The 27,552-nt window shown below is 36.3% G+C and overlaps 1 protein-coding gene across 1 annotated transcript in view; it reads left to right on the forward strand.

The window, feature by feature from the left end:
* The first annotated feature begins 3,161 nt into the window (after window positions 1–3,161).
* Window positions 3,162–27,552, forward strand: part of LOC309977715 (disintegrin and metalloproteinase domain-containing protein 5-like) — a 130,139-nt gene continuing 105,748 nt past the window's right edge. Inside the window, exons 1-7 of the mRNA XM_082864005.1 lie at window positions 3,162–3,233; window positions 3,737–3,816; window positions 10,332–10,387; window positions 12,544–12,622; window positions 12,893–12,969; window positions 13,786–13,960; window positions 14,855–14,920. Coding sequence (XP_082720131.1) covers window positions 3,179–3,233; window positions 3,737–3,816; window positions 10,332–10,387; window positions 12,544–12,622; window positions 12,893–12,969; window positions 13,786–13,960; window positions 14,855–14,920 — 588 coding nt within the window. The 5' untranslated portion in view covers window positions 3,162–3,178. The remainder of the gene's footprint in view (window positions 3,234–3,736; window positions 3,817–10,331; window positions 10,388–12,543; window positions 12,623–12,892; window positions 12,970–13,785; window positions 13,961–14,854; window positions 14,921–27,552) is intronic.

A 27,552-nucleotide genomic window follows, 5' to 3' on the forward strand; every position in this document is an offset into this window, starting at 1 on the left:
CTTCAGATGCCAAATCACGTGGTTTGGGATCATTTTTGCCAACTCAAATACTTTCTTTTGATGGCAGGTGACTAAATTTGTACTGTACATATTATTTTCATTCTCATCCATAGAGATGTTTAAATTGGGCCTTCTCTAAACAGTCTTGTACTACAGGTTGTTCTCTTTGAAAAATAGACTACTGAAAGCTTGACTGAGCAGAAATAACTTGTGTGATACCTGCATGTTTTTCTTTGATTGTTTTGGGTATTTGGGCTTCTTGAGATTCCGAATGAACTTTAGGATGGGTTTTTTAATTTCTGCAAAAAATGCCATTGGGATAATGACTGCATTTAGCTGGTAGAAAGCTTTGGGTAGTATCGATCTTAACAGTAATAAATCTCCCAATTCACGAAAATGGGATATTTCCACTTATTTATATCTTCTTTATTTTCTTGCATGTCGCTCTGTGGATCCTGATGAAAGGATATTTCGCAATCAATAATATAAGCGGCTAGTGCATGGCTATAATACAACACATTTCAGCCAGAGTGACAACTACTTGCAGTAGGTCAGCTCCAGGAAGATTTGAAGAGAAGCGTTGTGGCTTTTCCAGCCACTACATTTGCAAATCTCCCTCTGCAGTTTATTGGCTTGTGGAATAGTTTCCTGAACCCAGCTGAGCTGCCTAGACCCTTGGTCCAGCCTTGCCAACCTCAGACATGGATATACCATGTGAAAGCTAGAGAGCAGGTGCAAAAACGTGTTTTCTGAACATGTACTATGGAATCAAGGATAATGTAGCTCCTGCAGAGTTGCCTGTAAATGGCAGAAATAGAGACACAGATGTAAAGAATAAACATATGGACACCAAGAGGGGGAAGGGGGGGCAGTGGGATGAATTGGGAGATTGGGATTGACATATATACACTACTATGGATAAAATAGATAATTAATGAGAACCTGCTGTATAGCACAGGGAACTCCACTTCGGTGTACAGTAGAAACTAGCACAACATTGGGAAACAACTATACCCGCCCCCCAAAAAATAAGAATTAGCTCAAGTGAAAATATACTTTTTCCTTAATGATTAGGTGAGTGAGTGACCCACTGCAATCTCTCTGCAAGTGACAGGCAGTGCCAATAGGAACAATAGGTACCTTGGGCAAGAGCTACTTTGTAGCTAACTCCACACTCATGAGTTTCTTAAAGATATTCTTACACTGCTTTAGCCCAGATCCATACAAAGGCAATATCCTTTATCTGTGTCCATTTTAAGCACACACTTATTTGTTTTCAGGGTGTTTGATGTGTCAGAGAGGCTATAGGCTTTGCATGCACACCAACAGCATTGTCCAGTGTTAATGTACACTAGAAATCTGGTCGGTATCCACAGAGGAAATTAGTTTTGCAATAGTGACAGAACTGTCAGAAACTCAAGTGTACAGAAATTTGACCAATTCAGTGGTCTGATTTTAGCTGTAGAGTCCAGGTAAATTCCAAGAGTACTGTCTTCAGTGATGCCCACTTGACTCAGTTCTTTGGCCCTCCTCTAAAAGTGTATGCAAGAGGCTGGCTTAGTGTGACTGCCATCCTTAGCTGTTTGGAAGTCAACACTTTAATAACCCACTGATTTCATGCACCTAGTATGGCTGTTAATGTCAATCTGACTCTTGTCCCTTGATAGGTGCTCTGTTCTTTTCCTCTGGAAGATTTCAGAATCTTTCCTGTCATTTAAAATTTCAGATTTGTTTTTCCTCCAAAGCCCAGTTTTTAACACTTGGGTCCTTTCTTAAGTCATTCTCTTATTTTTCAAGTTAAGAGAAACTTTCCCCATTATCCCTTTAAATATTTCCTCCTAATTATTTAAATTTTTCTCTTTCTGGAAAATGCTATTATTAACAGTTCTACTTCTATTCTCCTTACCTCTTAATTTTATTTTGGTATTTTCTATTTTTAAAAATCCTTTCTTGTTCCTTCCTGGGAGAGTTTGTCGATCGGATATTCCAAACTGCAAATCCACAAAGCAATAAGTATACATTCTACTATTTATTCCAACACTTGTGACTTTATTTCCTGCCACTTGATTCTTTTTAAAGATTGTTACTGTTCTATTCTGCTAATAACTTCTCTTGGTTTTTCAGGACTGCCAAGCAGTTTCAAAGTGAATTTATAGATATGATTTCAACATTTGTTAAAGCAAACTTAGAGTCAGGATCGAGTATGGCTGTATTTTAATGTATTTAATGTGATGTGGGCTAGGATCTGCGAAGGAAAGAACGCCTACAGACGTCAAGAAATCAAACTGTTCTTGGTCCTAATAGACGCAGAACGTACAAAGGGCTAGGTAAACACGTAAAAACTAGGGGCTGCAAGATTACAGAGTGTGGCAATAATAACTTAGGGTACTAAGGAAGATTTTTTGGAAGAGTCTATACTCGGACAAGGATCGTATATGGGGTCTTCTGCATTCCATGGCTGTCTAGCCATGGCATATCCAACCATGAAATGTAGAGAAGCCACCGTGTTCGCACCAGTCTTTGCAAATACACGCATTTTGCCGCCTCCTGCGGTAAGTAATGTACTAGGAGGACCCTTGTTTGCTGTCAGTAACTTGAGCATTTTCATCCTTGCTCCTTCTCTTCACTGGGATTAGAAATTACTTCAAAACCGCCGGCCTGGGCTTCCCTGGTGGTGCAGTGGTTGCGAGTCCGCCTGCCGATGCAGGGGACATGGGTTCGTGCCCCGGTCCGGGAGGATCCCATATGCCGCGGAGCGGCTGGGCCCGTGAGCCATGGCCGCTGAGCCTGCGCGTCCGGAGCCTGTGCTCCGCAACGGGAGAGGCCACAACAGTGAGAGGCCCGCGTACCGCAAAAACAAAAACAAAAACAAAAACCGCCGGCCTAAGGAAAAGACGCAAACAAAACCAGGCACCCGCTTCATCTGAGAACTGGAACTTGCGCGGCTTTTCCTTCCTTAACTAGGGAGCGAAAGTTTCCCCCACGCCCTACCGGCCCATCCGCGGCACGCTGGGCGCGCGCGCCCGCCGCGGCCCGAGGCCGCCGAGCGCTCCGCCGGCTTTTTCCTTCCGGCGCTTTCCCCGTGCGCCCTCTGCTGGCGCGCGTCTTGCTCCCGCGCTCCGCCCTCAGCGCAACGGACGTCGCTGTTGCGCCAGGGCGGCTCCAAGTCAGCGGAGCCATGTTCCTCCTGCTGGTCCTGTTCACTGGCCTAGGCGGGCTGCACGGGGGCCGCAGTGAGTCCAGAGACCGTTCCCCTCGTTTTGTTCTGTCGGGGGGCTGCCCTCGTTGGTCCAGGATCCAGGCTCAGTACTCCCTCCCTCCCCTCGCCCCTCGCCTTCACCCCCCACAGCCTCCCGACCCTTGGCCTCGAGGTCTGCAGCTAAGGAGGCAGAGAGGCAGACTCCGGGGGAAATCTTTTCATTTCCGTGGGGTGGTTTCCTTGTCTGTAAAACGGACAGAAATGAAAGGTGTGGCCTTTTTCTACCTACAGCAGTCTGCCTTTGTGTGTGTGTGTGTGTGTGTGTGTGTGTGTGTGTGTGTGTAGCGAATAAAAAGTTAAGATTTGACAAGGCTTAAGAAATTTATCGGTAAGAATGACCGAAGGACAGCAGAAAGGAAAAGTAGGTGCATAGATTATAAGAAAAACTTGGTAATGTAGAGAAACAAATGAATTGGGTTTAGAAATGAATAATGCAAGATTACAAGTATCACAGTAACTGCTTATTTTTTGTTTTAGATCCTCATAAAACCTTTCTGCAGACCACAGTTCCTGAAAAGATTTCAACATCCGAGGCAATAAAACATCCAGAAACTAATGTAATTGGGAAAAAAATTTTTATTTCTTAAATTGTGTTAAGTTGCTTTTAATATCAAGACCCTAGTAGCTGAAGGTGGGCTCCAGCTCTTGGAGGCACAGCTGACCACTCAGGCCAGGTTCACAGGGAGGAGCATTTTGATGTGTATTTGTGTGTGTGATCCTGTGTGTGTGTGTTTCTGTTGAGGATGAAGGATTCTAAGGAGGATCCACCGGGGCCAGCACTAGGGAAAGGCAAGCAAAGTGCTTGACTCAGGTGCAGAATTTAAGGGAGTAGCAAAGAACTGGTATTAGGATGAGGCTGAATGAGGTTAGACCAGGTCAGATCCTGTCTTCCTTGAAGGTATTGATATTTTTTTCCATCACGGAAGTTTTGCATTAATTTTGATTGTTTAAAGTATCGCATTGAAATAGTACTTATCTTGATTACTGAGTTTTCTGGGCCCCGCCCCAAGTCCTAGGCCTGCGGATTTGCCCGCAGCTACTTACCTCAACTTTCAGTTAGTCAGGGAAGAGCTGAAAGTGATCAGTGAGTGAAAGTGAGAAAGATGAGCTGATTTTTCAAGTTAAGAGACAGTCTGAGTCAGCTTTTCAGCCATAGCTTGGAGGGGAACAATTTTCTCCGTGTTGTGTTTAGAGGCTCTAGATACCAATTAAATAAGCTTCCCACTCATTTTGCCTAGTTGTTACACTTTTTTTTTTTTCCCAATTGCATGTGGAGATAAACTAATTTGGGAATGTCAAAAGTTCTTCATTTTGGCCAGTGTAATTTTAAATCATCTTGGGTAAAATGGACCCATTTAGATAGATATTTACAGGATGAGGGTCCACAGGTGTTAAACATAGGGCCAGCTGGTGTTACTTCTTTGATAGTGGCAGTGGATTTTAACTTGGCACTTGAAAATTTGCTTGCAATTTTAGAATCAAAAGGTATTTCTGGTAGTTGTGCATTCAGCTAGACGTTTGGGCAGAAAGACTGCTGATACACAGAGTGGAAAACCAGTACAGTGCCTGCTACAAGTCTTACATCTTCTTCCTCTGAATTTTTCTTAATCCCCCAAATTTGTTATATGACCTTCTTTGGTACTGTAGGAGGAAACCATTTATTTTTTTTGCCTAGCTGTTAGTATGTGCTGGTTTATATTTGACTTTCCACCATTTTTGATGTTTAGTGAACAATTGCAAACTGCACAAAGAGCTTCAAAAGGACTTTTTCCTCAGTTGAGGAGTTTCTACTGTTAGCAAATTCATTACAAAATTTGCACTTGCCTTTTGACATTTTGGGGTTTAAATATACACATATAAAAATATAGGTAGTAGTTCCAAAACATTTCAAAAAGAATTGAAAATATTGAATTTGAAAATCTTGCAGCTGTGTCAGTGAAACTCACACGTTCAAACTCATAACTAATCATAAATGAGCTGAACTGTTGAAAAGATTGTGAACCTGTGAACAAACTATAAACTGAACTTGATATGTTATTTTAAAAAATGGGGAACTTCCAATTTGCCTGTAAGGGCCAGTTGTAAACACAGTCTTTCTGAAGAAAGCCAGAGTTAATGTTATGTAAGGTTTTGGGAAGCCTGGTGTCAGGGAGCCATGGGCTTTCTGAAGTGAGAGTGTTTAGGTGCTGTCAGGCTTTCAGCTGTGTTAGTGCAGTTAGTACAGGAAGAGTACTTGCTGGCCTTCTCACTTTCAGAATCCTCATCAGTGCAGTGTCAGAGGAGAGAGGCACTTACTCCTATCTAGAAGCTGTGGCTGTCACTGATTGGCTGACTTTCAGAAACTTTGGGCTGTCATTGATTTGCTAACTTGCAGAAGCTAGTTATTTGAGTATGGCTCTTCTAGCCACATGCCATTGGTAGTTTGATAGGGATTGCACTGAATCTGTAGATTGCCTTGGGTAGTATGGTCATTTTAACAATATTAATTCCTGGAATCCATGAACACAGTGTATCTTTCCATCTGTTTGTGTCATCTTCAATTTCTCTCATCAGTGTCTTATGGTTTTCTGAGTACAGGTCTTTTACCTCCTTGGTTAGATTTATTCCTAGGTATTTTATTCTTTTTGATGCAATTGTAAATTGGATTGTTTTCTTAATTTTTATTTCTGATAGTTTATTGTCAGTGTATAGAATGCAACAGATTTCTGTGTATCAGTTTTGTATCCTGCAACTTTACTGAATTCATTTATTAGTTCTAATAGTTTTTTGGTGGCCTCTTGACGATATTCTATATATAGTATCATGTTGTATGAAACAGTGACTGTTGTAGTTCTAGCATTTCAATTTGATTTTCTTTTATTTATTTTTTGTCTGATTACTCTGGCTAGGCTTTCCAGTACTATGTTGAATAAAAGTGATGAGAGTGAGGATCCTTGTTTTTTTCCTAGTCTTAGAGGAAAAGCTTTCAGTTTTTCACCATTGAGTATGTTAGCTGTGGGCTTGTCCGATATGGACTTTATTATGTTGAGGTATCATAAATGATGTTGAGTTTTGTCAAAAGCTTTTTCTGCATCTATTGAGATGATCATATGATTTTTACTCTTGAATTTGTCGATGTGGTGTATCACAATATTTGATTTGTAGATATTGAAATATCCTTGTGTCTTTGACATAAATCCAATTTGATCATGGTGTATGGTCCTTTGAATATATTGTTTAATTTGGTTTGCTAATATTTTATTGAGGATTTTTGCCTCTATGTTCATCAGTGATGTTATCCTATAATTTTTTTGTGTGTGTGATGTCTTTGTCTGGTTTTGGTATCAGGCTGATGTTGGCTTCATAGAATAAGTTAGGGAGTGTTCCTTCCTCTTTAATTTTTGGGAATAGTTTGAGAAGGACAAGTGTTAACTCTTCTTTTAATGTTTGGTAGGATTCATCTGTGAAGCTATCTGGTCCTGGACTTTTGTTTGTTGGGAGTTTATTTAAATTACTGATTCAGTTCATTACAATTCTGTTCATATTTTGTATTTCTTCTTGATTTAGTCTTGGTAGATTGTACATTTATAAGAATTTATCCATTTCTTCTGGATTGTCCATTTTATTGGTGCATAATTGTTCACAGTACTCTCATGATTTTTTGTAGCTCTGGTGTGTTTGTTATAACTTCCTTTTTATTTCTGATTTTATATGGGCCCTCATTTTTCTTGATGAGTGTGGCTAAAGTTTTATTGATTTTATTTATCTTTTCAAAGCACCAACTCTTAGTTTCATTTTTTTTTTTAAAGTCTCTATGTCATCTATTTCTGCTCTGATCTTTTCATTATCTTTCCTCATACTAACTTTGAGTTTTGTTTGTTCTTCTTTTTGTAGTTCCTTTAGGTGTAAGGTTAGGTTGCTTATTTGAGATTTTGTTTCCTGAGATAGGCTTGTATCACTAGAAACTTCCCTCTTAGAACTGCTTTTGCTGCATTCCATAGAATTTGGATCACTTTGTTTCCATTTTCATTTGTCTCCAGGTATTTTTTGATTTCCTATTTGATTTCCGCAGTGACACATCAGTTGTTTAGTAGCATATTGTTCAGACTCTACGTGTTTGTGTTTTTTGCAGTTTTTTTTCTAGTTGTGATTTCTAGTCTCATACCTCTGTGGTTGGGAAAAGAAATGCTTGATGTGATTTCAATTTTCTCAAATTCACTGAGACTTGTTTTTAGCATAATATGTGATCTATTCTGGAGAATGTTTCAAGTGCATTTGAAAAGAGCGTGTATTCTTTTGCTTTTGGATATAATGTTCTGTAAGTATCTCTGAAGTGCATTTTGTAATGTGTCATTTAAGGCCAGTGTTTCCTTATTAATTTTGTGTCTGTATTATTTGTCCGCTGATGTAAGTGGAGTGTTAAAAACCTTACTGTTATTGTGTTACTCTCAATTCTTCCTTTTGTGTTTGTTAGTATTTGCTTTATGCATTTAGGTGCTCCTGTGCTGAGTGCATATACATTTACAATTGTTATATCTTCTTGTTGGCTTGACCCTTTTATCATCTGTGCCATTGGACTGTTTTTCCTATTTTGACCCATATTCCACTGCCTTAATTACCGTAGCTTTATTAGAAGTCTTAATATAAGTTAGTATACGTACTCCTACTTTTCTTTCAAAACTTTAAAGGTGTCATTCCATTGCCTTCTGGTGTCCATTGTTTCAGTCGTAGAGTTACACATTATTTATTTATTTTTTAAATTTTATTTAATTTATTTTTTATACAGCAGGTTCTTATTAGTTATCCATTTTATATATATTGGTATATATATGTCAATCCCAGTCTCCCAGTTCATCCCACCACCACCCGCCCCCCGCCACTTTCCCCCCTTGGTGTCCATACGTATGTTCTCTACATCTGTCTCTATTTCTGCCTTGCAAACTGGTTCATCTGTACCATTTTTCTAGATTCCACATATATGCGTTAATATACAAAATTTGTTTTTCTCTTTCTGACTTAACTTCACTCTATATGACAGTCTCTAGATCCATCCACACATAATTTATTAAGAATTATTTTGAAAGTAATGGGTCATTTTTCTCTTACTGATTTTTGAGTATGTTCTCTTTGTCTTTTGTTTTAAATGTTTGAGCATGACATGCCTAGGTTTACTTTCTTTGTGTTCATCCTGATTTGGAATAATAGAATATTTTGAGCCTGTGGGTAGATACCTTTCATAAGCTTTGAAAATATCAGCCATGAATTTTTAAAATGTCATTTCTTTCCTAGTCTTATCTTTATCATATTTTTTTGGACTATAATTACATGAGTGTTAGACATTTTTCATTGGTCACATTTCTCTTGTTTTCTTTTTCATATTTTTCTCTCTGTGTTGCAATCTGGATATTTTCTACTGACCTATATTCCTGTCACCAATCTTATCCCCTGCTATGTCTAATATTCTCTTATACCCTTTTATTGAATTTTTAATAATAGATATTGACTTTTTCTTCTATAAAATCAGAAATGTCTTTCTGATTTTAATTCCTTTATTAAAGATTCTATACTTCTACTGAAATTCTCCATCTTCTCATTTTAATCATGGTTATTTTATAGATATTACTGTGGCTTTGTTATTATTCTCTATTTTTTATTTGTATTTTTAAAAATTTGATCTTGTTCTTTAGCATTTGTTGTAATTTTTTAATGGAAAAAATGGTGTATTCATTTACTAGAGCTTCCATAACAAAGAAACATGAACAATGTGGCTTAAACAACAGAAACTTACTGTCTCATAGTTTTGGAGGCTAGAAGTCCAAGATCAAGGTGTTCGCAGGGTTGGTTCTTTTAGGGACTTTGAGGGGTGGTTCTGCTCCAGGCCTCTATTGTTAGCTTATAGATAGATGTCTTCGTATGAATCTTCATGTGGGATTCTCCTGTTGTGTATGTCTGTGTCCAGATTTACTTTTTTTTACAAGGATACTGCTCACATTGGATTAGGGCCCACACTAATGACCTCTCCTGAACTTGATTACCTCTGTTAAGGCCCTGTCTCTGAATAAGGTCACATTCTGAGGGACTGAGGTTAGGAATTCACATGTAAATTTGGATGGAGGGGGACACAATTCCAAACAGTTGGATGCTGTGTATGAAAAGTTGTAGAAGCTCTGGATGATGTCTTTTTTGAGTTTTTCTCTCCTGTCAGTTTTGTACATTTCTTGTTAATTGCATCCTAGTTTTGTTGTTGTTTTGCTTTGTAAGACATGTGGATTTAAAACTTTATTGGTGCTATCATATTCTCCTTTATTTTTTCATCATATTTATTTAATAAGAAGGCATTTTTAGAGGGTGCAATTTTCAGGTCCCCTCAAGAGTCCACTTAGACTTTGTAGAGTGCCATTCAAATGATTCTTCTCAGAACATTTATCTGCTGCAATGAATCTTGCTCTTTTCTAACAGAAAATGAAAGAACTGAAAACTTTTAAATGGCTACTTCTCTTGCTAAAATAAGTTTTTTAAATTAACCAAATAAATAATTTAATGAATCTTATATTTTCTGTTATCTTCTAGAGGGTTCTCTAGACATGTCTCTGCCCTTCCTCTGTCCTCTCCTACCTTCTATTCCAGAGGAATTTCATTGTTTGCATTCGATAAACAAAGTGCAATGGTACTTATTGTGTTATCTTGCTAGAGATGTAGTAGGTTTCTTGTAGTTCTATCTTTTAGGAGTGTCTCTTCCAATGAGCAGGAAAATTTACTTCCCAGGAGGTCTGGGAGTAAGCAAGCAAAGGTTTCTCTCAAGTGAGGTGGGCATCTTGGCATTTGCCTTGGGCATGGTGAATTGGTGGTGTGTGTCTAAGCCAAAAGGTAATTATCAGCAAGCTTGTCCCTCAGATATGTGAGTAACGGTGAATAGGAGGCAATTCAGTTCAGAATCCTGAAGATTCCAACATCCACATGGGAAGGGAAGCACATATGATAGTTATATATTGTTCCTAATTTTGTCAGTTTTAAGAGCATAACTTGAAGAAAACATTTTTTGCATATATTATTTACATGTGTTATTGAAATTTTTTTGGATGCTCATATACAGGTTGCTTATATCATTACAATAGAAGGAAAACCATATTTTATCCATCTCAAAAAGCAGTAAGTATTTTATCTTTTCAAATTTTAATTTTTTGGTTTCTTGATTTTTAAAAATAATTACAAATAGGATTATTTCAATTCAAATGTATATTTGATACATATGTACATTTGATACCTATTGTATATCAGTTATTGGGTAAAGTCATAGGCATACAAAAGGCAATAAAACATGGGCACAGGTAAATAATTTATAATATAGAAAGATATATTCAAGCACATCAATAGAGAAATGGAGAACGGTTTTATAATGCATTATTAAGATAAATGTGTAGATAGTATTCTTTGGAAATCAGAGAAGGCTTTTTGGAAAGAGATGACTTGAGCGAAGATAGTTAGCTCTGTGAAGAAGTGAGGTAGTGTTGGGGGACATTCTGTTTCAAGGAAATCATGTGCAGGTGTGAGACAGACTGGATTTTTGTGGTGTGCAAAAAGTAGTGTGAATGACTGAAGGACATATTTATTGAGGATAGAAGTAAAACATTTTGGAAAAGTAGGCAGGAGCCGGACTGTAGAAGATCTAGAATGCCATGATAAGGGTATTAGAAGCCAAAATGTTTTTAAGCATGTACTTATATAGGTCCGTTGAGTCTTTATAGGCTGTTTCTGAGGGGGTAAAAGTGGAGGTAAGGTGTCTAATTGTATGATTATATAATAGTTTGGGTGAGTGATGATAGTGGCTTGAACAATGATCATAGCGCTGGAAAGAAAAATTCAGTAAACCTTGAGGACAGATTTGGTAGAATGATTGGGAAACAGTGAGGAATCTTGGATAATTTAGTTGTTGCTTAAGAAAATTGGTAGGTTATAGTGTAATAAAATGAGGGATATTAATGAAGGAGATATTTATGTGAGGAAGGGGTGAGTTTGGTTTGCATTGCTTATAAGATATTCAAGTGGGTTTTTTTTTTCCCTTAGGTATATGAATGTAGAAATTTGAATCTCTAAGGAGAGATTGGCAATAGGGATATAGATTTAGCAGTAATCAATAATTTGGTGTAATTTTTTTTAAATGAGAGCTTACAGAGTGCTTACAAATATACTGTGGCTAAAGACGGAATCTTGGGAAAGACCAATATTTCTCTTTTCGGTTCTACCGAAAGAGATCAAGCTAGAAGGGTCAGGGAGGTAGGAAGAGAAGCAGAAGAGTGATGTGTGATGTAAATTAAGTGATTAGAGTGAGTGGTCACAGTTTTCAAAATAATGCTAGAAGTCCAGTGCAATGATAATTTTAAAACTGTCTCTTGGATTTGACATTCTGGTGGTTATGAATCTTTTCCAGAGCAGTTCAGGGTGAGTAAGAATTGACAAAGCAAAGAAACTGTGTGTAGACCACTCTTTTGGTAAAATCTGTTGAGAATTGAAAATATGTAGGGAATAGCTAGAGGAGGACACAGGGCCAAGGGAGAGTTATTTAGGATGATAATGACTTGACAATAAACTTTTCAATAGTGTTAAGATAAAAACCAGTAGAGAGGAAGAGTTTGAAATTACAGTACCAATAAAGTATGTATCTTCAATACATGGCGCAGAATAGGATGCATAGCACAAGTGTTTGCTTTGAACAAAAGAAGTAGTCATTCTCTGGGAATAAATATAAGGAGTGAGGATGGGTACAGGTGATCTGATGAGGTGACATGGAAGTTATTGAGATGATTGACAGGAGCGGTGTCAAGTTTCTGAATAATTACTGAGGAGAATGAAAGAAAATTCAGACCCAGGTTATTGGGAAGAATTGGTACTTAGTTAAGCTTAGTGAATATGAATTGGTAGTGATGCTAAAAAATCTTTCAAAATTCTGTCCTAACCCTACATTTTAATTTTGAGATTCAAGTTTAAAATCTGGAATTAATGAGCAATAATGACAGAGAATTGAAAGTTCTTTGTTGGAAATTGAGACCTATGTTATTTCGCTATTTGATATTTCTAGCAATTTAGGCCGTTCATTATCATGCATTTTAGTATTATGTGTCACTATAATTAAAATGCCTCCCTCTGCCCCTAATTTATTGTAAATGACAAGCATTGGGGCAATAGGATATGCCAAGATAATGCACTACTTTAAATTTCTCCCTCAAAAGGAAAATTTGTATTATGAAGAATAATTTTTCTATGTCTTCTGTTCACAATTTGACCATGTTTTGGGGATTTCTTCCTAGATCATTTTTATCTTCAGCTTCTGTTGTTTATTCTTATGACAAAGATGACACCCAACATTTTCAGCCTTTGTTAGCTCAGGTAAGACTTAGGTATTTTGTTACAGATTTCTTATTCTGGATTTTCTTTAAAAATACAAATATTATGAAAGTTTAGAATATTATTTTACACATTCACTGAAATCGAATAATGTGGACTAGTTCTTATTTCTACCTGGCACAACTTCATTGGGTAATGGCCACTCATATTAAAGTACTAAGGTAGTGAAAGTAAAAAGTATAAGTGAGATATCTGGGATGTCCATTTCAAAAAGAACTTATCCATTTGTTTTTCTCTGTGTATTTTTTTCAGATGGATTGCAATTATCATGGATATGTTGCAGGTTTTCCAAATTCTCTTGTATCACTCAACATTTGTTCAGGACTCAGGTTGTAGCCTGTTTAAAGGCATTCCATTTGCCAGTACTAGATCTTGCTAGTCTATAAGTTGATCCTTTATGTATCTTTTCTAGTTTTACAGTCACCTTTGTTATTTCAATTCCCAAAGGCGTGAACCAGAATTACTGATAAAATAAAGTGTGTCACCCTGGCAGCATCCATTCCAGATGGGAGGCTACTTGTTGATTCTAACAGGATATGCTGCTTGAGGCTTTGAGCAATCTTGAGTGTGGGAGGTGCTGATTGGGTCTCTCCATACTAATCTAGTTTTCCCAAATTCTTTATGTTTTAACTCGTGTCTTAATTTCCTAGAATGGTTGACAGTGTGGAATGCCTGAGTCTGACAGGTACTTTGGCTCTGCTCATAGTCATTCTTAGGCGCATAGCACCTTTAACTCAGCCACACAGATAAATGATTTAAGACGTGAAGTGTCAGAGGAGAGGTAGAGATTTCAAAGAGAAGAAAGGGACCTAAGACCAAGGAAAAGAGTGTCTATGGCTCCTAAAGGTTGGCTTAGAAAATCAACACCCTAGGTAGAGGTCTTAACCCCTTTAGCACATGGATGCGTGCCACTGACCTTCTTTCTTTAAGATAATCAAAATACTTTTATTAGAATATTTGTAATAAAAAGCCATTCATATCCTGTGTTATTACTGGTCCAGTTCTGGAGCAACACCTCAAAGAATAAAGAGATAAGTAGAAAAATAAAGTGACTTTAAATGTAAAAAAATTTTTGGCCAACATCAACATTTCTCATAGTTTCAGTAGAATCATATCAGATTTGTTTTGATTATTTTAACATTCAGGGGAATATTGCAGTTTAAAAACATCTCATATGGAATTGAACCAATGGAAGCTGTATCAGGATTCATGCACATGATTCATGAAGAAAAAAATGATATAACTAATATTCCTCTGTTATGGGAAAATGACACTTATATCTATGATAGCTCACAGTATCAAGTCAGAAAAAGTTCAGAAGTAAGTGTGGACTGTTTAATTTTAAATTTTTCAGTATAATTTTATGAAATGAAAAATACTTTCAGAGCAAAATTTGGTGATATGCAAATTTTAAATTTGTTTTACTTTTTCATGATGGCTCTACATGACTTTTCAAATGGATGGAGAAAGAAATTAAGTTCTTTGTTATGCTTGTTATTAGATGAAAGTTTAGCAAAAACTTAGGTAATTAACCTTGGAAACATATGTGAATATAAGATTAAATAAAGCAAAAAACTAATTTTCTTGTGTGGGCATTTGGATAATTAATGTAAATTATTCCTTTTCCTCAATTATTCTGGTAATTTAGGTGAAAATAATATGTGATCTAGATTTCTAAATGAGTCTTTGTTAATGTGAGAATTCAGAAATGAATAATATCAGTGGCTTACATAAGGTACATGTAAAGCAAACTGCTGAATTCTTCCTCCACAAAGACCTGTAAGCTGCCATAAATAACTTTCCTGGCTCTAGTGAACTGCCTATGATTGTAAACTTTAGTAACATTTTTCTAAACTACATTGTTTGTCAAAAGTAGTTTCTAATAATTGGTGGCAGAAAATCTGCGCACATGGAAGATTACTATGAAAAATTATCACAAGGCTAAGGAAAGGAAACTTAATATTTCTAATTTCAGCTACTGCAAAAATCGAAATATACCTGGGTTCTTGTATAGCTTGGAGTCTCATTGAAAATTCTTATTAATCACAGCATGCTTTGGACTGGAATTTTCTGAGTAGTACATAAATTTTGTAGTTGAAAATCACCTTAATATTTAATCAGTATCAACTCGTCTCTCAGTTTATCTCTGAACATAATTTCAATAGAAGGCAAATTTTTGGAAATTTCTCAAGACTCATGTTGTATGTTTTTCAGACACCTGGCTATTTCAAGTTATTTCCCCAATATCTTGATATGTATATTGTTGTGGATAAAAATCTGGTAGGTTCTTTTTTTTGCATTGTTATTTTTAAATGATTTAACAATCGTCTTTAATCTGATTTCAAGGATATAATAAAAATTTTAAAACCATTTTTTGATAAAAGTTTATTTTGCTTTTGCAATGAATGCTTAAAAATTATGAATACACCAAGTTTTTGTTAATTCATTTATTTTGTATTCTGGGCTCTCTAACTGCTTTTGTAAAGTGAACTATCATTTTCTGAAGCTTGCCAGCTATTTTTCTTGTTTTCAAAAGGACTACATCCTCAATGGAAGCATAGATTAGAACTCCTCCAAACCCTACCCCTACATACAATAATATCTAATTGCCTCAGCCTAATTGGAAGGGTAGTCTACAAAACAAATATGCCACTCCTTCTAAGCAAAGGGAGAAAGCAAGTTATATGTTTTGTTCTAGCTAAGTTCTAGGGAAACAAGTTATGTTTTGTTCTCCTAAGTTCAAGGTAAATGAAATGACAGAAAATGAACAAAATTCTCATATTGAGGATGCATGACTGTACTTCAGGTCTTGTATAGGTTTGGGTTTTGAATTTATACAGCATGGGCAATTAGTAGATTCTAAGCTATGAGGCTACATTTGTCCCAGGTTGGTAGATCTGAGGGCAGCTGATGGAAGCAAGTAGTATTTCTCTCTGGAGGAATGCAACTTCAAGCAGGATTCCTGCAGATTAATATCAGCCATATATGAGCTCAAAATCCATAAGAGACTTAGCCACCATGTACAAGGGTTAGCAAAACAAAAACTCATAGATTAGACCCACAAAATTTTGAGATATTAAAATTTTAAGATATAAGTTATAAAATAAAGATATTTTTTCCCATAAGGAAGTCATTGGTTCTGAAGAGGTGAATATGAGGCAGGGAAGCTGAGCTAACTCTTGGCAGAGGTGACAAAAATTGAAGTGTATGACTCATTAAAGAGTTGATAGGTTTTTTAGTGTGGCTAAGCTGACCCAGTACAAAGTCAACACATACACTAAAATCACATTCTTACAAAATTACAAGGCAATTAGAAGTAGGAAAGCAGAATTTTAAGCATAATCAACAAAAGGAAAGCAATAAAGGGAAAGAAAAACGTACATTAAACTTTTGTTTCATAAATGTGGAACAAATTAAAAGCTAATTAAGATAAAATATTTCAACTCAGATATGTAAGTAATTATATTAGATGCAGAGGGACTAAGTACAGCAGTTAAAATCCAAAGATAAAGTTTAATTAAAAGCAAAGACAGAGTGTGATGTAAGACACACACACGTACATGCTCGCTCTGCTTACAACTGACGTCAAAAATATGTCATGAAAGTAAAAGATTATAAAAAATATACCATAAAAATATTCTAAAATCCTGTTTAGCTAGATTAATATCAAAGTAGACTTTAAGATAAGTGTAAGTTATCTCTTACTGTGTAGCATACCACTCCAAAATTTAGTGGCCTAAACCAATAACCATTTATTTATTTGGTTGGTAGCCCAGAGATGTTTTTGGACTTTTATCAATCTCAGACCCTTTTTATCTAATCTGGTGGCCTTTTATTGATACAGTATCTTAAAACCTTTGTAGTCTTCTTTCTTTTCTCTTCTCTTTTTTTTTTAGTTTTACAGGATTACTTTTTAACCACCTGTTTTTCCTCACACAGAAAATGTTCTTTACTAAGATTTCAAAGGCATAGAAATACAGTTTAAAAGGTTTCAACAACTTTTTTTTTTTTTTTTTTTTTTGCGGTTCGCGGGCCTCTCACTGCCGTGGCCTCTCCTGTCACGGAGCACAGGCTCCGGATGCACAGGCTCAGCGGCCATGGCTCACGGGCCCAGCCACTCCGTGGCATGCGGGATCCTCCCAGACCGGGGCACGAACCCGTGTCCCCTGCATCAGCAGGCCGACTCTCAACCACTGTGCCACCAGGGAAGCCCCTGAACAACTTCTTTTAAACAAAATATACGTTGCTATGTGGTTACCAGTGGCAGGTATGAGGATTAACTGCGACCTTTGTGAAGCCCAGTAGGGAGCTTGCAAAAGAAGTTCTCCTAGTGCCTTTCCTTGAAATAGCCCACCAGTGTGAAATCACCTATTTCTTGAATTGTTTTCTAATGAAGGAGTACAGAGTATTATGTTTTCTTAGCATAATGTCCTAAAGTTTTATCCATGTTGTAGCATGTGACAGCATGCCCTTCTTTTTTAAGGCTGCATAATATCCCACTGTGTACCTATACAATATTTTCTTTATCCAGTCACCTGTTAATGGACCTTTAAGTTTCTTCACCTTTTGGCTATTGTGAATAATGATGCAAGGAACATGAATGTGTAAATATTTCTTTGGGATCTTTCTTTTTTAAATGTTTGATAGAATTTTTTAGTGAATCTACCTGGTCCAGGATTTTACTTTATTATGTGGTTTTTGACTACTGATTCATTTTCATTACTTACTCATTATTGATCTAGTAATATCTTTAATATTTTTGTATATTTCAGTCTTGGTAGGTTAGATTTCTAGGAATTTATGTTTTTTATGTTATCCAATTAGTTAGCATATAATTATTCATAGTAGTCTCTTATAATCCTTTTTATTTTTGTGGTATCAGTTGTAATGTCCTCATTTCATTTCTAATTTTAGTTATTTGTATCTTCTGTTTAAATTTTTTTTTTATTTTATACTGAAGTATAGTTAATTTACAATGTTGTGTTAGTTTCAGGTGTACAGCCAAGTGATTCAGTTATACATATACATATATCTGTTCGTTTCCAGATTCTTTTCCTATATAGGTTATTACAAGATACTGAATATAACTCCCTGTGCTATACAGTAGGTCCTTGTTGATTATCTACTTTATATATAGTAGTGTGTGTATGTTAATTCCAAACTCCTAATTTATCCCTCCCTACCTTTCCCTTTTGGTAACCATAAGTTTGTTTTCTAAGTCTATGATTCTGGTCCTGTTTTCTAAATAAGTTCATTGGTACCATTTTTTTTAGATTCCACATATGTGTGTTATCATATATTTGTGTTTCTCTGTCTGACTTCACTTAGAATAACAATTTCTTCGTCTATCCATGTTGCTGCAAAGGGCATTATTTCATTCTTTTTATGGCTGAGTAATATTGCATTGTATATATGTACCACATCATCTTTATCCATTTATCTGTTGATGGACATTTAGGTTGCTTCCATGTCTTGACAATTGTAAATAGTGCTGCAGTGAACATTGTGGTGCATGTATCTTTTTGAATTATGGTTTTCTCTGGATATATACGCCCAGGAGTGGGATTGCTGGATCATATGTTAGCTCTCTTTTTAGTTTTATAAGGAACCTCCATATGTTCTCCATAGTGGCTGCACCAATTTACATTCCCACCAGCGATGTAGGAGGGTTCCCTTTTCTCTACACCCTCTTCAGCATTTATTGTTTGTAGACCTTTTGATGATGGCCATTCTGACCGGTGTGAGGTGATACCTCATTGTAGTTTTGATTTACATTTCTCTAATAATTAGCGATGCTGACCATCTTTTCATGTACCTTTTGGCCATCTGTATGTCTTCTTTGGAGAAATGTCTATTTAGATCTTCTGCCCATTTTTGATTGTGTTGTTTATTGTTTTGATATTGAGCTGTGTGAAGTGTTTGTATATTTTGGAGATTAATCTCTTGTCGGTCACATCATTTGCAAAAATTTCCTCCCATTCTGTGGGCTGTCTTCATTTTGTTGATAGTTTCCTTTGCTACACAAAAGCTTTTAAGTTTAATTAGGTCCCAGTTGTTTATTTTTGTTTTTATTTTCATTACTCTAGGAAGTGGATCAAAAAAGATCTTGCTGCCATTTATGTCAAAGAGTGTTCTGCCTGTGTTTTCCTCTTACATTTTAGGTCTTTAATCCATTTTGAGTTTATTTTGCTGTATGGTGTTAGAGAGTGTTCTTATTTCATTCTTTTACACGTGGCTGTCCACGTTTCCCAGCACCACTTATTGAAGAGGCTGTCTTTTCTCCGTTGTGTATTCTTGCCTTCTTTGTTGTAAATTAATTGACCATAGGTGTGTGGGTTTATTTCTGGGCTTTCTATCCTGTTCCATTGATCAATGTTTCTATTTTTGTGCCAGTACCATACTCTTTTGATTAGTATAGCTTTGTAGCATAGTATGAAGTCAGGGTGCCTGATTCCTCTAGCTCCATTTTTGTTTCTCAGTATTGATCTGACTATTCAGGGTTTTTTGTGTTTCCATACACATTTTAAGATTTTTTGTTCTAGATATGCCGAAAATGCCATTGGTAATTTGATAGGGATTGCATTAAATATGTAGATTGCCTTGGGTAGTATAGTCATTTTGACAATATTGATTCTTCCAATCCAAGAACATGGTATATGATTCCATCTGTTTGTGTCATCTTTGATTTCTTTCTTCAGCATCTTATAGTTTTCAGACTACAGGTCTTTTGCCTTTTTAGGTAGTTTCATACCTAGGTATTTTCTTTTTAATGAGATGGTAAATGGGATTGTTTCCTTAGCTTCTCTTTCTGATCTTTTGTTGTTAGTGTATGGAAATGCAGTAGATTTCTGTGTATTAGTTTTTTATCCTGCAACTTTACCACATTCATTGATGAGCTGTATTAGTATTCTGTTAGCATCATTAGGATATTCTATGTATAGTATCATGTCATCTGGAAACAGTGACAGTTTTACTTCTTCTTTTCCAGTTATGATTCCTTTTCGTTTCTTTTTCTTCTCTGATTCCCATGGCTAGCAACTATGTTGAATATAAATGGCAAGAGTGGACATCCTTGCCTTGTTCCTGGTCTTAAAGGAAATGCTTTCAGTTTTTCACTGTTGAGAATTGTGTTTGCTGTGAATCTGTCATATATGGCCTTTATTATGTTGAGGTATGTTCCCTCTATGCCCACTTTCTGGAGGGTTTTTGATCATAAATGGGTGTTGAATTTTGTCAAAAGCTTTCTCTGCCTCTATTGAGATGATCATATGTTTTTTATTTTCACTTTGTTGATGTGGTGTATAACATTGATTTGTGGATATTGAAGAATCCTTACATCCCCCAGATAAATCCCACTTGACCATGGTGTATGATCTTTTTAATGTATTGTTGGATTTGGTTTGCTAGTGTTTTGTTGAGGATTTTTGCATCTATGTTCATCAGTGATATTGGCCTGTAATTTTCATTTTTTGTGGTATCTTTGTCTGATTTTGGTGATGATGGCCTCATGGAATGAGTTTCAGAGTGTTCATCCCTTTGCAATTTTTTGGGAATATTTTCAGAAGGATAAGTGTTAACTCTTCTCTAAATGTTTGATAGAATTCTCCTGTGAAGCCATCTAGTCCTGGACTTTTGTCTGTTGGGAGTTTTTAAATTACAGTTTCAATTTCGGTACTTGTGATTGGTCTGTTCATGTTTTCTATTTCTTCCTGCTTCAGTCTTAGAAGGTGGTACCTTGTCCATTATAGTGATATATACTTTCTTTTAGTAGTCTGTTATGATCCTTTGTATTTCTGTGTTGTCATTTGTAACTTCTCCTTTTTCATTTCTAATTTTACTGATTTGAGCCCTCTCCTTTTTTTCCTCATGAGTATGGCTAAAGCTTTATCAATTTTGTTTATCTTTTCAAAGAACCAGCTTTTAATTTCATTGATCTTTTATTGTTTTCTTTGTTTCTATTTCATTTATTTCTGCCTTGATCTTTGTGATTTCTTTCCTCCTATTAACTTTGGGTTTTGTTTGTTCTTCTTTCTCTAGTTGCTTTAGGTATAAAGTTAGGTTGTTTATTTGAGATTTTTCTTGTTCCCTGAGGTAAGATAGTATTGCTATAAATATGTCTCTTAGAACTGCTTTTGCTCTGTCCCATAGGTTTTGGATCATCGTGTTTTCGTTTTCATTTGTCTCTAGGTATTTTTTGATTTCATCTTTGATTTCTTCAACGAACCATTGGTTGTCTAGTAACATATTGTTTAGCCTCCACGTGTTTGTGGTTTTTGCAGTTTTTTTCTTATAGTTGATTTCTAATCTCATAGTGTTGTATTCAGAAAAGATGTTTGATATGATTTCAGTTTTCTTAAATTTACTGAGGCTTGCCTTATGGCCCAAGATGTGACCTGTCCTCAAGAATGTTCCATGTGCACTTGAGAAGAATGTGTATTTGCTGCTTTTCGATGGAACACTGTATAGATATCAATTAAGTCCACCTGATCTAATGTGTCACTAAAGGGCTGTGTTTCCTCATTTATTTTTGTGTCTGGATGATCTCTCCATTGATGTAACTGGGGTGTTAAAGTCCCCCACTATTATTGTGTTACTATCAATTTCTCCTTTTATATCTTTTAACATTTGCCTTATATATTGAGGTGCTCCTGTGTTGTGTGCACATATATGTATGTACAATTGTTATATCTTTCTCTTGGATTGATCCCTTGATCATTATGTAGTGTCCCTCTTTGTCTCCTGTAACAGTCTTTATTTTAAAGTCTATTTTGTCTGATATGAGTATTGCTATTGCAGCTTCCTTTTGATTTCCATCTGCACGGAATACCTTTCTCCATCCCCTCACTTTCATTCTGTACAGGTTTCTAGATCTGAAGTGAGTCTCTTGTAAACAGCATATACATGGGTCTTGTTTTTGTATCTGTTCAGCCAGTCTATGTCTTTTGGTTGGAGCATTTAATTCATTTACATTTAAGATAATTACCAATATGTATGTTTTTATTGCCATTTTAAAAATTGTTTTGGATTTTTTTGTAAGCTGTTTTTCTTCCTTTTCTGTTTTGTTCTCTTTTCTTGTGATTTGATGACTATGTTTAGTGTTGTGTTTGGATTCCTTTTTATTTTTTGTGTGTATATCTAATGTAGTTTTTTGGTTTATGGTTTCCATGAGGTTTTGATACAGTGGTCTATATATATAAAAGTTTGTTTTAAGTTGTTTGACTTAATTTCAAATGCATTTCCAATATCCTGAATTTGTATTCTCCTCTTCTCATGATTGCTTGTTTGGATATCATATTTTTGTGTGGATGATATCTTGACTATGCTACATGTTTGCCTTTACAGGTGAGCTTTCCCATTTGTTTTCTTTTTTCTAGTTGTTGCCTTTTCTTTTCCGCCTAGAGTTTTTCCTTTAGCATTTGTTGTAAAACTGGTTTGGTGGTGCTGAATTCTTTTGCTTGTCTGTAAAGCTGTTGATTTCTCTGTCAAGTCTGAATGAGAGCCTTGCTGGGTAGAGTATTCTTGGTTATAGGTTTTTCCCTTTCATCACTTTAAATACATTGTGCTATGCCCTTCTGGCCTGCAGAGTTTCTGCTGAAAAATCAGTTGATAATTTTATGGTGATTCCTTTGTATGTTTTTTGTTGCTTTTCCTTTGCTGCTTTTAAGATTTTCTCTTTGTCTTTAATTTTTGTCAGTTTGATTAATATGTGTCTCAGCATGTTCCTCCTTGGTTTTGTCCTGTATGGGACGCTCTGCCCTTCCTGGACTTGGGTGACTTCTTTTCCATATTAGGGAAGTTTTTGGCTCTTATCTCTTTGAATATTTTCTCAGGACCTTTCTCTCTTTTCTCCTTCTGGGACCCCTATAATGTGAATGCTGGTTTGTTTAATGTTGTCCCAGAGGTCTCTTAGACTGTCCTCATTTCTTTTCATTCTTTTTTTCTTTATTCTGTTTTGTGGCAGTGATTTCCACCATTCTGTCTTCCAGCTCACTTATCTGTTCTTCTGCGTCTTTTATCTTGCTATTGATTCCTTCTAGTGTATTTTTCTTTTCAATTATTGTATTGTTCAACTCTCTTCTTTAGATCTTCTTGATCTTTCTTAAACATTTCTTGTACCTTCTCATTCTGTGCCTCCATTCTTTTTTGAAATCTTGTATCATCTTTACTATCACTACTCTGAATTATTTTTTCAGGTAGATTGCCTATCTCCACTTCACTTAGTTGTTTTTCTGGGGTTTTATCTTGTTCCTTTGTCTGGAACATATTCCTCTGCCATCCCATTTTGTCTGACTTTATGTGTTTGTGGTCTCTGTTCCAGAGCCTACAGGATTGTAGTTCCGCTTCCTTCTGGGGTCTACTCCCTGGTGGGTGAGGCTGTTCTAAGAGGCTTGTGCAGGCTTCCTTGTGGGAGGGCCTGGTTCCTGCCTGCAGGTGTGTGGAGCTGGGTCTTTTCCCTCTGGTGGGCATGGACATGTCAAGGGGTGTGTTTAGAGCAGCTTTGGGCTCAACACTACTTTAGGAAGCCTGTTTGCTGATGGGTGGGCTGTGTTTCTGCTCTGTTGGTTGTTGGGCCTGAGGCATCCCAGCACTTGAGCCTACAGGCCATTGGGTGGGGCCAGGTCTTGCTGTCAAATGGCCGCTTCCAGGAGAGCTCACCCCAATGAGTACTCCCAGGTACCTCTCTCACCAGTGTCCATGTCACTGAAGTGAGCCAAAGCCATCCCCCACCTCCCCAGGAAATGCTCCAAGACCAGCAGGTAGGTCTTGCTCAGGCTCTTATGAAGTCACCGCTTTTTCTCTCAGTCCCAGTGCACACAAGAATCTGGGAGGAGAGGCTTCCTTTTCCTGATGAGTAACTCATTGAGACTGCTGGACTCATCCATCCATCATACGCCATGAGGGCCATGGGAGCCTTTCAAATCTGTATCTTCTCTTTTTTTTAAGTAAGTAAATGTGGCTGTTTTCTTAATTTCTCTTTCTGCTAGTTCATTGTTACTGCATAGAAAGACTATAGATTCCTGTATAATGATTGTGTACCTTGCAACTTTATTGAATAGTTATAACAGGTTTTGGTGGGGTCTTTCAGATTTTCTATATGTAAAATTATGCCATCTGCAAATAGGTCAGTTTTACTTCTTCTTTCTGATTTGGATGCCTTTTATTTCTTTTTCTTGCCTGATTGCTCTTCCGCAAACTGTGTTGAATAAGAGTGTGATAGTGGGCATCTTTGTCTTGTTCTCGATCCTGGAGGGATAGCATTCTATTCTTCAGCATTGAATATAGTGTTTGCTGTGGGTTTGTCATATACGGCCTTTATTATATACATTTTACTGATAGTTTTTATCATACGGATGTTAAATGTTGTCAGAAGCTTTTTCTGCATCTATCGAAATGATCATATGGTTTTTATTCTTCAGTTTGTTAATGTGGTGTATCATGCTAATTGATTTCTGGATGTTGAACCATTTTTGTGTCCCTGGAATAAATCTCACTTAATCATGGTGTATGATCCTTTTAACGTATTGTTGTATTTGGTTTACTAATGTTTTGTTGAGGATTTTTGCATCTATGTTCATCAGAGATATTAGGCTTTAATGTACTTTTTTGTGTGTTGTACTTCTCTAATTTTGGTAAAAGGGTAAGGTTGGCCTTGTAAAATAAGTTAAGAAGCATTTCTTCCTCCTTAATTTTTTGGGAACAGTTTGAAAAGATTGATACTAAAGCTTCTTTGACTGGTAGAATTCACCTATGTGGCCATTTCACCATGGACTTTTGTTTTTTGGGAGATTTTTAAAGTTACTGATTCAATCTCCTTACTAGTGATTAGTTTATTCAGATTTTCTATTTCTTCATGGTTCAGTCTTGAAATGTTGTATAATTCTGAGAATTTATCCACTTGTATGTTGTTAAAGTTCTTGGCATATAGCAGTTCATTGTATTCTCTCATAATCCTTGTATTTCTAAGGTATCTGTTGTAACTTCTCTTCTTTTGTTTCTGATTTTCTCTGAGTTTCTCTCTTTTTTCTTAGTCTAGCTAAAGGTTTTTCTTTTTTTCCAAGAACCAGCTCTTAGTTTCATCTATCTTCTCTATTGTTTTATTAGTCTCTTTCATTTATTTTTGCTCTGATCTTTATTAATTCCTTTTTTGTCTACTGACTTTTTGCTTCACTTTTTCTTCTTTTTCTAGTTACTTTAGATATGCGTTAGGTTGGTTCTTTGAGATTTTTCTTAATTTCTTGAGGTAATCTGGTGTTGATATAAACTTTCCTTTTAGTACCGCATCCCACAGATTTTGATATGTGGCATTTTCATTTGTCTTCAGGTAATTTTTGACTTCTCCTTTGATTTTTTCTTTGATCCAATAGTTGTTCAAAGAATGGTGTTTAGTCTACACACATTTGTGATTTTCAGAGCTTTCTTCTTGTAGTTGATTTCTTGTTTCATAACATTGTGGTTGGGATAGATGCTTGATATGATTTTAATTTTCTTACATTTATTGAGACTTGTTTTGTTTCTCAACATATGGTCTGTCCTTGAGAAAGTTCCATGTGCACTTGAGAAGAATGTGTATTCTGATGCATTTAGATGGAATGTTCTGTACAAATCTATCAAATCCATCTTGTCTAATGTTTCATTTAAGGCCACTGTTTCCTTTAGGTCTGTTAATAATTGCTTTATATATTTTGGTTCTCCTATGTTTGGTACATACATATTAAATAACTGTTATGTGTTCTTGATGAATTGTTCCTTTTATCATTATATACTGTCCATTTTTGTCTCTTGTTACTCTTTTTGGCTTGAAGTCTATTTTGTCTGTTATGTGTATGGCTACACTCATTTTCTTTTGGCTGCCATTGGAGTGTCCTCTTCCATCCCTTCACTTTGAGCCTGTGTTTGTCTTCAGAGCTAAGATGTATCTTCTGGAAGCAGCATATTATTGGGTCTTGTTTCTTAATCCATTCAGCCACTCTGTGTCTTTTGGTTGGTAAATTTAGTCCATTTACATTTAGGGAGATTATTGATAAATGAGGTCTTCATAATGCTGCTTTTGTTTTCTGGCTGCTCTGTATCTCCATTGTTTCTTTTTTCTTGTATTTCTGTCTGGCATTTTGGTTTGGTGGTTTTCCATGTCTTTGAATTTTATATTTTCTGAAGGTTGAATTTTTTCAGAATATAAAGTAAGTGCTATTTTTCAAAATTAATGAATCCTTAAAATGGGGGAATTTAATTGTATATATATTATACCTCAATAAATTTGATCTAAAAATTTAAGAGTTGGGTAGCACTAAAAAACACACACTTCAAAACAATTATATATACCAACTTTATCACTAAGTCAGAAAGAAAGAGAAAGGCAGTGTATGCATTCAGTCAGTTGGCAGGATGTAGTAGTGCCTTATTTATATAACCATATTCAGCCTCGTCCTAGTAAGAGTTAATATGCATTTTGGAAAAAAGAGTTGAACCCTGATGAATCCTCAAAATTTTTGATTTTCACCTCATAAGGGGTTAAGGCCTTTTTATATAGGTGAGTCCAGTTGATAAAAAGGGAGAAACTTGTTGCACAATGTTTAAACATATCTGAATATAAAATCCTGAAGATATAACCTTGAAATATAGAACCTCCCCCCTCCAAATGTTCTCTTATAACATAGCAAAAATCAAAAGGAAATACCATGAAGACATGAATAGGAAAAATAGAAAACTGTAAGTCAGCTTCATTGATTACAATAATGGAATGGATTAAATATTCCCATTAAAATGTGCAAAGGATCTCAAATTAGATGACATTTATGACACAGCTTAACATAAAATGACACTGTTAGGTATAAAATATTTCTTAAAAGACCAGCAAAAATGTGCAAGATTTACCATAAAAAAAGAAAATCAGGGGCTTCCCTGGTGGCACAGTGGTTGAGAGTCCGCCTGCCGATGCAGGGGACGCGGGTTCGTGCCCTGGTCCGGGAAGATCCCACATGCCGCGGAGTGGCTGGGCCCGTGAGCCATGGCCGCTGAGCCTGCGCGTCTGGAGCCTGTGCTCCACAACGGGAGGGGCCACAACAGTGAGAGGCCCGCATACCGCAAAAAAAACAAAACAAAACAAAAAAGAAAATCAGGATGATATTACTAATAGGTAAAGTTCAGGGTAAAAAAAATGTAGATAGAAGAATTAAAGAAGTATTTTATATTGAATGTTACAGTTCAAGTTAAAGATGAATTTCTAATAATAAGCATTTAGTGCTAAGTGAATTATGTTGAAAGTATAAAAAGAAAACCTTTGGAAGTGATCAGAAGAATTTAACAGAAACCAAAACTATACTGGAGTACATTCAATCATTTCTGTTAGCCTTTAACAGATAGAAAATAAGTGTTAACATATAAAGATCAAATTATTTATCAGCTTGTTTTACTAAACACTTATTGACCTTTGTATCTTATGAATGGGTACCACATATATTCAAATGTCTATAGATATATATAGAAAATACATGCAAATGTAGTCATCTATAGGTCACAAGGAAAACACCAATAGTTTTGTAAAAGCAGAAACCAATTTGCCAGGGGCTTCCCTAGTGGCGCAGTGGTTAAGAATCCACCTGCCAATGCAGGGGACATGGGTTTGAGCCCTGACCCGGGAAGATCCCACATACCGCAGAGCAACTAAGCACGTGTGCCACAACTACCAAGCCTGCGCTCTAGAGCCTGCAAGCCACAACTACTGAGCCCACGTGCCACAACTGCTGAAGCCCGTGCACCTAGAGCCTGTGCTCCACAACAAGAGAGGCCACTGCAATGAGAAGCCCACACACCGCAACAAAGAGTAGCCCCTGCTCGCCGCAACCAGAGAAAGCCCATGCACAGCAGCGAAGACCCAACGCAGCCAAAAAGAAAATAAATAAATTTATTAAAAA

Source organism: Leucopleurus acutus (assembly GCF_964270905.1).
Source record: "Leucopleurus acutus genome assembly, chromosome: 21".
NCBI classification, from domain to species: domain Eukaryota; kingdom Metazoa; phylum Chordata; class Mammalia; order Artiodactyla; family Delphinidae; genus Leucopleurus; species Leucopleurus acutus.